Genomic DNA, 14,981 nt, shown 5'->3' with positions numbered 1-14,981 from the left:
ATATCAAATTAGAAATCAAGTTATTTATAAATAAATACATTTCGAGTGAATAATACTTCACTTGTGTATTTACTTCAAGTGTCATTGAGACAAGTTGTACTTACTTACTTCATACTTCTTTTCTTATCTATGACCAAAGAATGATATGGATTGACTGTGTCTGGAAGTGGACCTGACATAGTGCTTGTCATCGGATTGACATAACTTATAAGTTATGTCAGAAATACCACTTATTCACCAAGTCAAACATATAAAACAATTAAAAATGAATAGTTTTTCGAGATGGCCCGCCAGTAAAAGCATCACAAGTTCAGATGGTGTTTTTGTTGTCCTCTAAATATTATTGTAAAGTGTAGAATGGTGAGTTCACTAACTACTTCTTAATTCGTGTTCTGAAAAACCTGATGTCGAAGCTCCTCACTCCATCAGGTAGAGCGTTGTACATCCTCAGGGCTAGCACCAGAAAACAATCCTCTTTCTTGCTCAGCCTGCAGAATGATAATTATGTCTAATTTCACTCTTTCTCTTGTGCTATACGAGTGTTTATCAGCTCTTCTTGTCAGCAAGTGATGGTCACAAGAAAAGCAAGATGATATATTATTATATTGATTAAAAACAGTGAATATTTCCAGCCTGACGGAAATGGGTCGACAATGGTCCAGGTAACCTGCTGAATTCAATATCCTGAGTGCTTTTTATCTGGAATCTGGATGAGTAATACCTCTTTTCAGCCAGGTGCATGTCCCCAGAACTGAAGATCATAATTGATATGGCTATGAAACTTGATAAACTATATGTCTATCAGATGCTTCCAGGGAATCAAAGGCTTCAGTCGTCAGAGAAGAATTATTAAACTGGACAGTTTCAAGCAGACATTGTTGATGTGACTACTCTAGCTAATTCAGTATATTCAGTCCATGACCGGCAGTCGCTAGACAGACTTTGTCAAAGTTTAAAACAATAAACAGCTAAATCTTGTATCTTGAGTGAAACCCAAAAGCTTTACATCTGTAAATGATGCTCCTTGGGCTCCGCCCAAGACTACATGTAGTTTACTGTGTTTTATTCTCATTCAGCATCAGATCGTTGAAGGTGAACTACTGCTTGACTCTTTCAAGAATATTTGCTGCATGTTACTTGCATGTAGCTACTCACACTGAACGCAACCAGCAAGTGCACGCGGTCAGTGTGAGTGTTCCTATATTGCTTTTTCCAGATCTTGTTTATCATCTGCACGCTTGGTCTTGCATAACCAAACGTGCACTTGTTAATGTACGCATTCAATGTGATCACACACTAATCATTGATATGACAAGTGTTTTATCTATTTAGAATAGATATGCCCCGCACCTTTTTCTTTTAAACACTTGGCGACCAACTCGTGGCCTGAAATGTGATAAGAGCCATAGATATGGAATAGGATAATATAGTATTATATAACGATAAACATGTGGCCGCAATGAAAGTGAAAATTAATGAAGAAGGTCAAAATTATATTATTTTTAATTGATGATAAGCATTCTGACAAAATGCCGGTATGCTTTCTTGTGTTAAATCGGCAACTTGTGAAGAAAAGCAAATGGAAAACTTTAAATTACATTGGTTGCCTACAATTAATATTGTAAATTGATGGGTGTTTTAAATTACTTACCCCTGTAAGATTTATTTCTGGTGATGTAATTGGTTGAGGTACCGCTGAAGAATACGTACGTTGTCGAAGTGAGATAAGGTTTCTTTTAACCACTCCAAAACCAATTCTCAACATTTTTAGAAATATAATATCTAGGTTTCTAGCAGAAGGGTGTTGTTAATATGAAGTTGAGGATGGAAAAGTAGTCTATTATATAACCAACGCCCAGAAAACAAAGCAAACAACCTGTCTGTAGTAAATCCGGCGTATCAAAAAAATTGACTACTATTTCAACTTGGATAAGAAACAAAAGCAAAAGCAATGGCGTTGTTATCGCGTCTGCACGCGATCATGCAAGCGCACACGTACTTCATCAACAGCTGATTTCCAGAGACCTTTTTCAGAGCGTCCAGTTTTAACGTAACAAAATAAAAATTGATCAAACTGAGAAAAGATTATATAACATGCTCGAAATTATTGGTAGCCGAAACTTGAAATGCGTATATAGAGTTGATTAAAGTTATGGAAACAGCTGAATATTACTGTTACTATAATATTGTTACTATAATATTGTGGCCGATACTGAATAAGGCGAGTTTAAGGCGATACTGATTAAGGCTCACTTGTAACTCTTTCAAAAACATATAAAGCGGTCAAACGTTACGATTGAGAATTCAATCACTATACTTCTGGCTTGTTCAATTACAATAATTCTGATTTTGAGCGTTTAGGGCCTACTCTTTTAATCAAAGTTGATTATTCTATTCTGGGAAAAATCAAATCATAAAATTATTAGTGATTCAAGTAAATAGTATAGTATGATATAATATTTTCATATTCAGAAATTTCAAAATACAACAAAATATAATTATTTTGGCAACACTGCACTCAGAAGTCAGATCATAACATAACCTTAATTTTTAAATTCAACTTTGAACTGTCAACATCTTAACCTTGTCCATGTGATATGAGAATTCAATTTTCAATATTTCATTTTTCATCAAATTCAAGGTACCTTCCTTTTTCTATAGTGATAAATTTTCTTATTCTCTCTGAGTTTAAAACGGTTTATGAAAATAAAGGTTTTTCTTCATAGTTTGAGTTGAGTTAAGTTTAAGTAATCCTGTTTCAAATCTCAAATCAAGGAATTGTAGGTAAAAGACGAATAATGTATGGTTTCGTAGAACTTTACAAACTTAACTGATAGAACAATACTACTATTTTATACTTCTATTATTTATTAGTTTTCATCCATAACTTGCAATTGCAGTACAGATTTTGTTAAATTAAGAACTTGGATGCTATTTATATTAGACACTTCCTTTTGAAAGCTTCTCAAAAGCATTCCACAAAAGCATTATTCTTCAACCATTTCACAATTATTGTTTATTAGAGACCCAGTCAAATACTTTGTGAGATCACAAAGTGTCAACCGACGACTCGACGAGTGTAAACCTACGGTACTGCTTTTCTTCCGAAGCTCCAAGCACATAACTAGAACTAAATCCACCATAGAACAGCCTTAATTAGTCTATGAAATTTTTTTGAGTTAACACTCTGTTGAATTTTTTTCCAGGTAGAGATAGGAAGAATAAAACTTCCTTACAGTTTGACAGTAGGCCTACATATTGTTGACAATGATAAAATTTATATTTCAATTTATATTTAGCAGCCAGGGCTGCGGGAATCGTCATTTCATTTTTCCTTTTGTAGGGGTTTGTTTATCCCTTATGGTCTGTAGGTGTACTCGTCCAGGTTGTAACATGGTCTATTGCTTAGGTAGTGCTTTAGTTTCCTGATGAAGACTTTCCTGTCTTGGATATTTTTAGGCTAGATGGCAGCTGTTGTAGAGGTGGGGCCTGGAGTACATAAAGAACCAACTGTACTTCTGGAGTCTGTACTGAGGGAGGTCTATGTTCTGTCTGTTTCTAGTGTTGTAACTGTGTCGGTCCGATCTGAGCTCTTGGGTTGGTTTCTTCATTAGGATAATAGATTCCAGGAAAACAATGATGTAACTGTGAGGATTTTGTCTTTTACGAAAAGGGCTCTGCAGTGCTCAATTCTGTCAACTCTCAGTATGGTTCTTATAGCACTCTTTTGTACCCGGAGTATCCTCACTAGGTTAGTACTAGGTTATATCAAAATCAGTACTCCATAAGTGCAATGAATGCTGCAAACTAAGTCTTGCCCAGGCTATAGATTAAGATGGCAGTACTTGAGATCCAACTCTCAATTAAAATCACATTTCAATATGTATTAGGAAAATTGCATCCGTAAAGAAAAATCTGAGCTTGGATACGGTTATCTTCATACTACCTTACTGCTGGTACTACTACTGTATACTACATTTTCTCATCAAGTTTTTCCCTCCCAATTACAAACGCGAGAAGGAATTATAACCTGTGATAAGAAAGAGGCATTTGAAAAGCAGTTGCTGCCACAGAAACACTAATCCTTGAGCTAACAAGGTTCGCTTGAGCTGAGGATCCCCAGGCAGTTATACCATATCTCAGGTGCGAGGCAAAGAGTGAGTGATAGGCCACAAGAGCTGTGCCTTCGTTGGATATATTACGTATTCTTCTGATTACATAGACTATTAAACAATTACTATACAAACGTAACAGCATAATTTGGGCGAGAAAGAATTTTTGTTGAGTTAATAAGTTTTTGTGTGTCATTTACTCATCATCCTCACATATATATATTATAAAATCTTACCGTACCATTTCCTTTATTAACTACCCATACTTATGGGATGGATGATGGCGTCATAAAATAACATTAAAGGAAATTAGTCTATGCAAATCTTAGTTTGCAGCATGGTGCCTTATGACCAATTTTATTTCTTACAAAAATAGAAGCACACTGTTGTCGTTATGTTTATTCTATCTAGATGACCCACGCTCTCTGTTTTGCTTTTTCTCTTACCACCAAAAATCCTGGTACCTTTATATCCCCCATCCTTACAATCCTTCCACTTCAACCTTTCATATTTCCACTTTCCTTTTCACTTCTGTTCATTAAAATAATTTTTTATCACTTCATCCCATATGATTCTTTATGTGTATGCATTTGCACAGATATTCATCACTTGCTATTCTTAGCTATAGTAAGGTCCACGTTATAATAGCAGTGGAGAAAGATAGGCAAACAACGTTGCCGAACCTCTGTCCTGTCAATGCCTTCTATAAACGGTAGCTGATACAGGTTTATTGATGTAATATTAACTGTTCATTCTCGTTTAGAATAATTAATTATATTTTATTAAGCAAGCAATTATATTTTTCAAAAAGTTCTTATTTAAGATAAAATATTTTGCTTATTAATTATTAATTCTACATTGTTAAAAGACGATCTGGCAACAGAGGAAAGCTAGAAAGAGATAGCGCTATCCGCTTTGTTGACTGATAGACAAGGATAGCAATACCATTGTTAATCGAACACTGCCATTATAACGTGGACCTCACTACATCACTTAGCATCAGTGTGTTATTTCTTGCTCATTATGATTAAATGTTTGCCGTAGGTCTTATCAGACCTGGCAATGTTAAATATAACGAATAATATAGAATATTTCACGGAATTAGCTCACAGGCTTTCTGGCTCCTTTAAAATCAGTACTCCATAAGTGCAATGAATGCTGCAAACTAAGTCTTGCCCAGGCTATAGATTAAGATGGCAGTACTTGAGATCCAACTCTCAATTAAAATCACATTTCAATATGTATTAGGAAAATTGCATCCGTAAAGAAAAATCTGAGCTTGGATACGGTTATCTTCATACTACCTTACTGCTGGTACTACTACTGTATACTACATTTTCTCATCAAGTTTTTCCCTCCCAATTACAAACGCGAGAAGGAATTATAACCTGTGATAAGAAAGAGGCATTTGAAAAGCAGTTGCTGCCACAGAAACACTAATCCTTCTTGAATGGCGCTACAGCCCATGGTGAGCCTTGGCCTCCGCAACTATCAACCTCCACGCATCTCTATCGTTGACTATGCCTCTCCATCCCCCCACTCTCAAACACCGAACATCATTCAACACCTCATCCAGTTATCTTTTTCTGGGCTCCCCTCCTTGTCTCCTACTGTGAAGCCTTTCCCACATTACAATTTAAGGGATTCTGGCCGCAGTCACCCTCTCCACATGACCCAACCACCTGATTCTTTGAGCATTTATAAATCGAACTATGGTCTGTCCTTTTCTCAGGTCTTCCAATTCCTTGTTAGGACGGATTAGCCATTCCAAACTCTGTCGTACTGAGCAACTTTTTCCGCAGTACTCTTCTTTCAAAGATACATATTTGAGTTGCATTGTGGAAGAGGGTGACCCCCTGGTCTATATCCTTTAATACACTGTGTAGAGCAATATTGAAGAGATTCGCCGACAAGCCATCTCCTTGTTTCACTCCGCCATTGAATTTAAATGTCTCACTAAATCTTTTGTCCACCTTTATCATACCTCTTGTGTCATTCAAAGTGATCCGAATCATTCTGACCAACTTTGCCGGTGCGCCATGTCGAGTAAATATTGAACAGAGGTATTCTTTCAACACTGTCAAATGCTCTTCAGAAGTCAATGAACAGTGTGAACATCTAACTTGTGTTTATAAATCTTCTCCAGAATCTGTCTCATGACAAAAATCTGATCAGATGTCCCTGTTTTCCCGGAATCCACATCTCCTATATTTTTCTCTGAATATTCAATCAATCAGAATAAAGAAACACTAATATAGGGTTTATTCACATGTGTTTGACATCAAATAAGTTACCAGTTAAGCTGCGTACACATATTCGTACTTCCAACCCGCACCGAGCACGCTCCTCCCTCGTACCGCCCTCGTACCACCATCGAACCACAGTCGCTCCGCCCACGCACCCATCATGAACGTTACGGAAGATGTTTCTCGCGTTCCCCGGTCGAACCACTGTTGCTCGCCGGTCGATCATCAATCGCTCTGCTGGAGTGACGTTCGGTTGCGGAGCAGAGTGAAAGTCTGTACGCACCTTTAAGCACCACTCTTTGAGGAATTAACTAAAATATCCGTAACAAGTAGAGGATAAAAACTAAATGTTGGCGGAATCTCTCTGCTTTTTGATCGAACTGCTTCAAATCAAAATCAAATTTATTGCCATAAAAAACAAAATACAATTTCGTTAAAAATTCTTAACAAGTGATTATTATGAATAAGAATACATTTTTTTTCTTTAACAAAACAATATTCCCATGGCACCACCAGCAAAAGTAAAACTTGCTTGCTGGTGGGAATCAGAACTGACACTATACTCTGTACAAACCTTACATTGCAGCATTGCTCTTATGGAGTACACTTCTGCCTGATTTAACAGAATCTAGAGAGAGCCTAAGAAAAAAATGTGTGAGAGGAAGAGCGAAAAAGAGAGCGTAGGTCTGTTCGATAGAATCAATATAAAAAACAGCAACAATGTGCTTCTAGTGCTTCTATTGTTGTATTGAAATAGCACTGAGCATCAAGCCCCGTACAGATAACTGAGGTTTGCAAGGACCATAGTTAGAAAAATAAATAAGGAAGTGAAAAATTTGAACAAAGCAAGAGGCGATCTAGTCTTCCATGAATAAATAACTCTCATTGGTGTTGTATTGTATTGGTTTATAAATAACACAGTATGTGTTTCTTGAATGGTTCCAAATTTTCTTAAATAACTCAATATAAGTGGTAATTGAGTGGAATATTTCTAATTAATTCATTAATTCAAGTCATCTAAATCAAAAATCTGGTGTGGCGCACTCACACAACTTTCCTTGCCGTTATGAAAATTGATCAATTGACGCTAGTATTCCAGTGCATATCAAATCTACTATTCTAAGATCTGAGACAGCTGGTGACAGGACAATAGCGCTGCAGACACACGAAATCTGCTATCTCTTCATAGTGAATGATTTAATAGAATCAACAGTTACCAACAGTTTGCAATTGAATAATCTTATTTTCTCGCATTTCGAGCTTATTTTCAATTTTAGGTGAAAATGTTACTAAACATAAATTGTAGAGATTTTCATGCTGAATCTTTTCCACTTGAATTTTTTTGTTTAAATTGTATCTGAAGCCTGATAATTGGGAATCTAAAATCAAACTTTGCATAGATGGGGCGGTGCTCCTGAAATTTTCTCAGATATGGGACTTGTGGCAGTCCATAGAGCTTATCAATGACTTTTTAAGGTATGAATTTGATCAAAATCGTTGGAGCCGTTTTTGAGAAAATCGCGAAAAACCCTGTTTTTGACAACATTTTAGCCGTCATCTTGAATTGCATTTGATAGAAATTGTTCGTGTCGGATCCTTATAGTGTAAGGACCTTAAGTTCCAAAATTCAAGTCATTCCGTTAATTGGGAGATGAGATATCGTATACACAGACGCACATACACTCTTACACACACACACATACAGACCAATACCCAAAAACCACTTTTTTGGACCCAGGGGACCTTGAAACGTATAGAAATTTGGGTACCTTAATTTTTTTCGGAAAGCAATACTCTCCTTACCTATGGTAATAGGGCAAGGAAAGTAAAAATTTATAGTTTTAATGTTTATTTTGGACTACTGTAACATTTGTCACCTGGTCATATGGGACATATATATGATTCATATATTTATCTCATATTGATCAGGATTTTAGAGTTTTATTTTACGAAAAGTTTAATGAACGGTGTTTCTGCCTTTGAACAGGTTTTGTCATCGACAGAAAGATTGTTTATTTCACTTGTTATCAAAATTATTGTAGTTTCTCTTTTGTTTTTGAAAACAAACGTGCTCGGCTTGTGCGACTGATAAAAAATATGTATTTGAAATGGCTTCATGTTGGCATTGACTGAGTTATATATTAATACCCAAAAATTTTACTAGTGGTGTGTGAGCTCGTTCGTTAGGACTGAGAGTAAAAGTCCGGCTGTTCTGGTGAAGGGGATAGATTTTATTCTTGTTTTATAATACAGTTTTCCTGTCACAGTTCGGGCAGTTTAAAGAGAATTGTATTATTGAAGAAGAAGGGATCTGAACCCACTTCATTAGATCAGTTTTTTATTTATTTTTCATTATTAATTAACGTCGCGATTAACCAGTGGATGCCAAATTGGGGGCCATTATCATAAAGGTAGGTGACTACTGAGTCATTGTTTTAAAATTTCCATATTCACAACAAATTTAATCTTCACTAGCAGCCAGCGAGTAGCCCTTGAAAATATTCATATTTTTATTGTTATTTCATAATTTATAATTATAATTCTAATTTTTGTACAAATAATTATTGTTTTGTTTTAATTATCAAAACCAGTACGATCATTTCTTGTTTTCATTTCCCCACCTTTACATACTCGGTGTAGGCACATATTGCTTACATATTTGATGGAGGTTTATCCTGCCGTCCAGATCTTGTTTACACATTTTATAAAAATTGTAGACGTGGAATTCTAACCTTATCTTGGTCTTTGTCACCTATAAATTTGGAAGAAAAATAGCACAAGGACTACCTTATTATTTTATCTTTTAATGTTATTACATTAGTGTAATTTGCATTGCAAATGAAAATGTTTTATTGGCAGAAATATAAAATTACAACATCTTAGAAAATACACAATAAAAGCAATACAAATTTTATAACATGAGTAAATACTATTACAAAATAAAATGCAATGCCAATAGAGTATTTGCATCTCGAGGTACTAAACCTGTTTGAGATTGTGATATAAAATTGATTACAAAACTATAGCGCTAACATGTAGTTACTGAGGCCGACAGTCGCATATGAAGTGACACATATTACATAACAGTATCGATGATTTATCATTTTTAGCTTCGAAGTATATTGTACAATATTATTATATACAAGTCTACATGAGAATTCTAAAAAAAGTATCTATACACTCACATTCCATTACAAATCTCTTGACATAAATAAATAAATTGGTTATTTTATTTCTCAATCTCTAATTATTTTCTGTATTTTTTTGCAGGAACGTAAATATATTAGAGGGTATAATATAGAAGCGATAATGTGAACCAAGAGAATGTAAAGTGAATCTTGAAACACTGCATGGAAAATGGAACCCAATGATAAAGTGTTGTCGACTCCATCTTCCTGCAAAGATTCTGCCAGCAAGTGTGCAACTAAGACGTTACTGACACCATGCAGGTCAGTTGGACTCAAGCGGAAGTCCAGCTCAAGCTCACTGTTGAAATGTACACCATCAACAGATTCACCATTACTTCGAAAAAGTACGAATTCACCAATTGTTCAACAAAGTACTGATTCACCTGCAGTATGGAGGTGTACACCAAATCCCAGCACTAGTAGAAAACATCTTGGATCCAATATTCGTGATAAATTGAAGAAACGAAAGCTCGATCTATCCTCAAAAGATAATGGTGATGAGGAAACTATTGACTGCATGACTAAGGGTGTAATAGAAACAGACGTGGGTTGTGCTTCTTCCATCAACTCCTCAAATAACACCCACAAAGATGATACCTCATCTCAAATTGATGTGAAGACTGCTGTTGAGAAATTTGCGGTGCCTCCTGAAATCTCAAATGATATGATTTTGGAACTTATTGATAATATCAGGAAAAAAGAACTGAAACTTCGTTCTCTAGAAGAAACTAACATTTATGCTAAAAAGGTAAGGGTTTACACTATTCATCTATGATGATTGATTGATTGATTTGAGTACTTTATTTATGTAGATTACAATATATACTCGCTTATACACTTATATACAATAGCTTACAATACAGCAAAATTATGGATGAATTTACAAAATATAAATTAAGAAAATAATTATTGAGCTGTATATAATATGAAAAAAAAACAATTTTGTAATAACTATAGATAAAATAGATAATATTGTTAGGCATCTACATAAATTGGCGGAGCTTTGGACATATCAATGTCCATTCTTTGGAAAGAATATTCGAATTATTCTTCCCACTAACTCTCTACCAAAACGTTAATTTCATTAATTCAACTGATTTATTTACAAATGAAAATATTGTAAAAGTTTTAATTAGTATGAAGATTTAAGAGGAAAAAACAGAAAATTAATAAAGTAAAATGATTATATAAGTAAGTAAGATCAAATCATTAATTTATTAAAATGGAGTAGGCTGAAAGTAGATCAGGGTAATCAACTTTCAGTAATATACAGCCGTATATGCAGTGTATAATTATTAAAATAACATGAGTTTATATAATGTATAACAGGTTTATAGGTTTGTATTTGTGGGATGGGTGGGGGATGGTTGTCATGTGATCGTTCTAGGGCTGGATAGTTTCAGTCATTTGCTCCAAAAGATATTTTCTTAAAGTCAGGATGAAGCTCGCTCGGCTCTCGATGGACCTGATGGTAACGGGAAGTGCATTCCATGCTCGACAGGCACTAACTAGAAAGGATTTTGTGAAAATAGTAGTTCGATGGTTGGGTATCCTTAAAGTACTTCCTCCGGTTCTAGTATGTGAAGCATCTATCCTCCTACCTTCAGAGACAAATTTGAAATCATATTCAAAATAGTTCGGATTTCCATTTTTCAAGATATCTCTAACAAGCTTGACTATTTGAAAAAGCCTTTGATCGGGAAGCTTTAATGTGGAACTAGCAATGTGGGCTGGGGTGATATGATCATGGCGTTGGAGAGAGTAGACGAAACGTAGACAATAATTTTGGCATCGCTGTAGTTTATCATTCAGAGTGACTTGCATATTGTTGTAACAGAATTACAATACATTAAATGTGAGAAGATTATATATTGAACCATTAATAATTTAATGTTTCTGATGTAATGGAAGCAATTGAAAGTAGTGTTATTGAAATTAGTGAAAATTTAGAACGTAATATTTTATTTGCTGGCTGCCTAGCATAGGCTACGGAAAGCTTGCATTTTTCAACCGATGGACGAGGTGAGGATTTTTCTCAGGGTTGGGAACTGCCTAGCTTGCATCCCAGCCTGGGAAAGATAGTTTCCATCCACTCGTCCCATCAACAGTTTCCGGCTCTTCTTCTCCCCTGCCGTAGTCTAGTTTTCCACGTGTAGGCCTAGGAAGAGTCGGACCTGAGACAAAAATTGCATTCTTTCCGTGCACTCTTGTTTTAACCGTTGAAGCGAACACAGCGCGCTCAGACATTAATTCTTTTCGGGAGTTTGGATCACCAAAATCATCGTTTAATGGATTTCTTCAGCGTCTTCATTATGGGTGAGTCCCGAATATTAATCCTACTCAAATGACAAGGGGCGATCGAACTTTATTTGCATAACGATAGGTTTTTCTTGTTTATTTGTACCATTCCAAATCTCTTTCAATGTTTTTTTTTGTATTAGGCTAGGTAGCCAGAGTAGAGTCAAAATTGTTGTAAAAATTTGGTAGAGAAAATGTTTAATTATAACAAAAGTTCATAGAGTAAAAATTAGCTTTCTTTAACCACGTCTACCCTTGGTAAAACAGTTCATTAATATCTAATCTACCCGAGATATTACACTAGGGAGGATATGGTGCATTTTCTTCAATGTATGCATGACTGAGAAGCCATGAGGGAGACATTTTATTCTTCTGAATGTTAAATTTATATTGGATGTACTAGAACAATATCATATTTAAACAATTCGGTGACATACTGAACTTGACAAACTCCCAAACCCATCGCATTAGGTACTAATGGAGAATGTTCATTTATTTATTTAGCGTATGGCAGATACACACCAAATATATAGCTCATGAGTCTCAAATGCCTAGATATACACTGTATATTTCTATATTCTTTGAGATGTTGTGTGTAGTTTTTGGTCAGGAGACATTAAGTTTGACCGCCATTATTTGCTAGTCCATTTAGCGTTACCCAATGTTTTTTTGTAACATTGATTAAAATTAATACAATGACATTGTCAGAATTGATCAAACTTAGAATTTTCATATAAAGCCAATTTAATGCATTTCAAATTCATTTGTCATAAAAATACAAACTATCAATATGTACTTTAATTTGTATAATTCTACTGATGACTGATTCAAAAGTGTACTACTGATGCTGACCTACGTCTCTCTTCATAAATAATTTCAAATTTAAAGTATCTCCAATCTGATGAACGTTTGCAATCAAACTATGTTCTCAAATGTTGAAATTTAATTTACATTTAAAGGATTTTTATATGTTAATCTCACAAAATATAGTGTGGATTAGTTGGCTTGTATGGAATTAAGCTATATTAGTTGAATATAATAGTTATCTACTGTCCAATCATATCTACCGTATAAACATTGAACAGTTTTGTGCTATGCCTGTTGTCTTCTCCCAATCATATTATATATTGTAATTTATTTACTGCTCTGTCACTTGATTTTCGGTCCAGGAATAATGATTTGAAAATTTTGAAGGTTGATGTTATACTCTAAAATAATGAATCACAATAAATTAAAAACTTAAGAAGTTGCCAATAAATAAATGATAGCATTGAAGCTACTTGTGTCCACAGACCAGAATATATTCATTGCAAAGGATGCTGATTTCTTCTAACAACTTTTTATAAGTATTGAATAACAAACAACATTAATAAAGAAATAATTTCATTGCACCCTTTCGTTTTCAAAAAAAAAAATTATACTAAACACAACAACTAGTTTCGGCTTTCAAGTGTATAAAATTATCTCTTTATTAAATTACAAATTAAGTAGCCCCATTGAAATACTTTATTAGAAAACAAGCTACATATTTCCGTGTTTGAGAACCTTTGAAAAAAGTTTAAAAGATTTATTTCTAAGTTACAATCTCTTATTATCAGGCATGCATTTTCTCATTAACGTTTTATTGATAAATAGCTATTTATGTATTAAGAGCGTAATGCGCAACTTTATCGCTCGCGCAAAACAGTTATCACGCGACGCGAAGCGGAGCGTGATAATTTTGCAAGAGCGATAAAGAAGCATTACGCGCGAATTACATACACAATTTTTTCTACAACTGCCCAAACCTGTTAAATTACTTACGAAAAACTTTAAAAAATTACTTACCAAACCTGTTAAATTACGGTGGAGTTACAATTACCGACTTCTTAGGTTAAGATCTGAGCTTTTGGCGAGCTGCTTACAATCAGCTGATTAGCGAGCGTAAAGAAACTCTTCTGCGCATGCGCGAATGATTAGCGAGCGTAAAGAAAATTTACTGCGCATGCTTGGATGGTTAGCGAGCGAAAAAGTAGATTCTCCTCAGAAATAAGCTGTTTTACTAGGAGAGTTGAGTATGTAAATTCTTTTTTTACGCGCAGTTATAGAAAAAATACTATTTGTCATCTATCCTATAGTGCTTTTGTACAGACTGTAAAAATATAATAGACTAAACTTATGGTTATGTCATCATTCTGAAGCTGTTTTCTCATCAAGCTCAATTCTTACAGCATAATCCAGACGAGCTGAGAGGACTTATAATCAAATGGAAACAAGGATGCCAAGATGCGTTGCGTGAAATTCAATCTCTGATCAATGAGAAAGGATACAGCCTGTCTATGGCACAGGTGTTGGACCAGTTTCAAGTGCCTCATAACATGGTCAACTTCAGTGCGGATTGTGATGAATTCCAAGACTGATAAGTGGACGATTCTTGAGTATCATCATAGAGAAACAATAGCTTAAGTAGATATCCCATGATATAGGGCGTTTATGTCGCAACTATTACTGTTATCTCAAGCCCATAGTCCACGTATTTCTTTCCCAAAAAGGTGTGTGACGCTAGTCTCTCATATTGTGCCGTTCATACACTCTCACCCGGCCAAAACAGTAAAAATCTACAATAATCGATAGTAATCAACTTGAGATAACAGTAAAAGTTGCGACATAAACGCCCTATACCATGGGATATCTACTTACGCTATTGTTTCTCTATGGTATCATGTATTATAAACCTTACCATTTCCGTATCTATTATTATAATTTAATTTATTTTCTTATTTTAGAAAATTCACTTCTATTCATTTATTTTTAGATGTGTATAATACAAGATACAAGAGTGATATTTATTTTGGAAAATTTATGAATAGTATGATGACGTGTGATATTAAGCTGTACTATTTATTAAATCAACTAACTTTACATACAAGAAATCAATTTTCTTTTCAATTTCATGTCCATTTAAAGACTCTCCTCTTCAACTCAATCTATAGCCGTTTCCACACGGAACAAATATTCGACATACATGTTTGTTGAGGAGCTCAGGGACAAACATTTTATAAAGATTGGATCATCATTGTTTGTCAAACAAAAAATTACTGTTTTTCCAAACATTCAGTTTTGACAGCTGTAAAACATAAAACCTGTTCTTCCCACTT

General features: G+C 34.8%; 2 protein-coding genes across 3 annotated transcripts in view; one reads left to right on the top strand and one right to left on the bottom strand.

Annotated features, from left to right (window-relative positions):
• The window catches only part of LOC111063401 (aldehyde dehydrogenase, mitochondrial-like), a 28,687-nt gene extending 26,693 nt beyond the window's left edge, over positions 1-1,994 (bottom strand). Inside the window, 1 exon segment of the mRNA XM_039429080.1 lies at positions 1,652-1,994. Within this exon segment, the coding sequence (XP_039285014.1) occupies positions 1,652-1,765 (114 nt within the window). The 5' untranslated portion in view covers positions 1,766-1,994.
• A 538-nt stretch (positions 1,995-2,532) lies between these two features.
• LOC111043374 lies at positions 2,533-14,760 on the top strand. Of its 2 annotated transcripts, none has more exons than XM_022328306.2 (3): positions 2,533-2,641; positions 9,629-10,294; positions 14,055-14,760. In XM_022328306.2, the coding sequence occupies exons 2-3, from the start codon at positions 9,716-9,718 to the stop codon at positions 14,241-14,243; spliced, it is 768 nt and encodes a 255-aa protein (XP_022183998.2). In that variant the 5' UTR covers positions 2,533-2,641; positions 9,629-9,715; the 3' UTR covers positions 14,244-14,760. The 2 variants fall into 2 exon arrangements, with proteins under 2 accessions (XP_022183998.2, XP_039285029.1); XM_039429095.1 differs by having other exon boundaries at positions 2,564-2,784.
• The last annotated feature ends 221 nt before the right edge of the window (positions 14,761-14,981 follow it).

The sequence above is a fragment of the Nilaparvata lugens genome, chromosome 1 (assembly GCF_014356525.2).
Source record: "Nilaparvata lugens isolate BPH chromosome 1, ASM1435652v1, whole genome shotgun sequence".
NCBI lineage: Eukaryota > Metazoa > Arthropoda > Insecta > Hemiptera > Delphacidae > Nilaparvata > Nilaparvata lugens.
The sequence above is the reverse complement of the archived record's forward strand: the minus strand, read 5'-3'. Positions and strand labels throughout refer to the sequence as shown.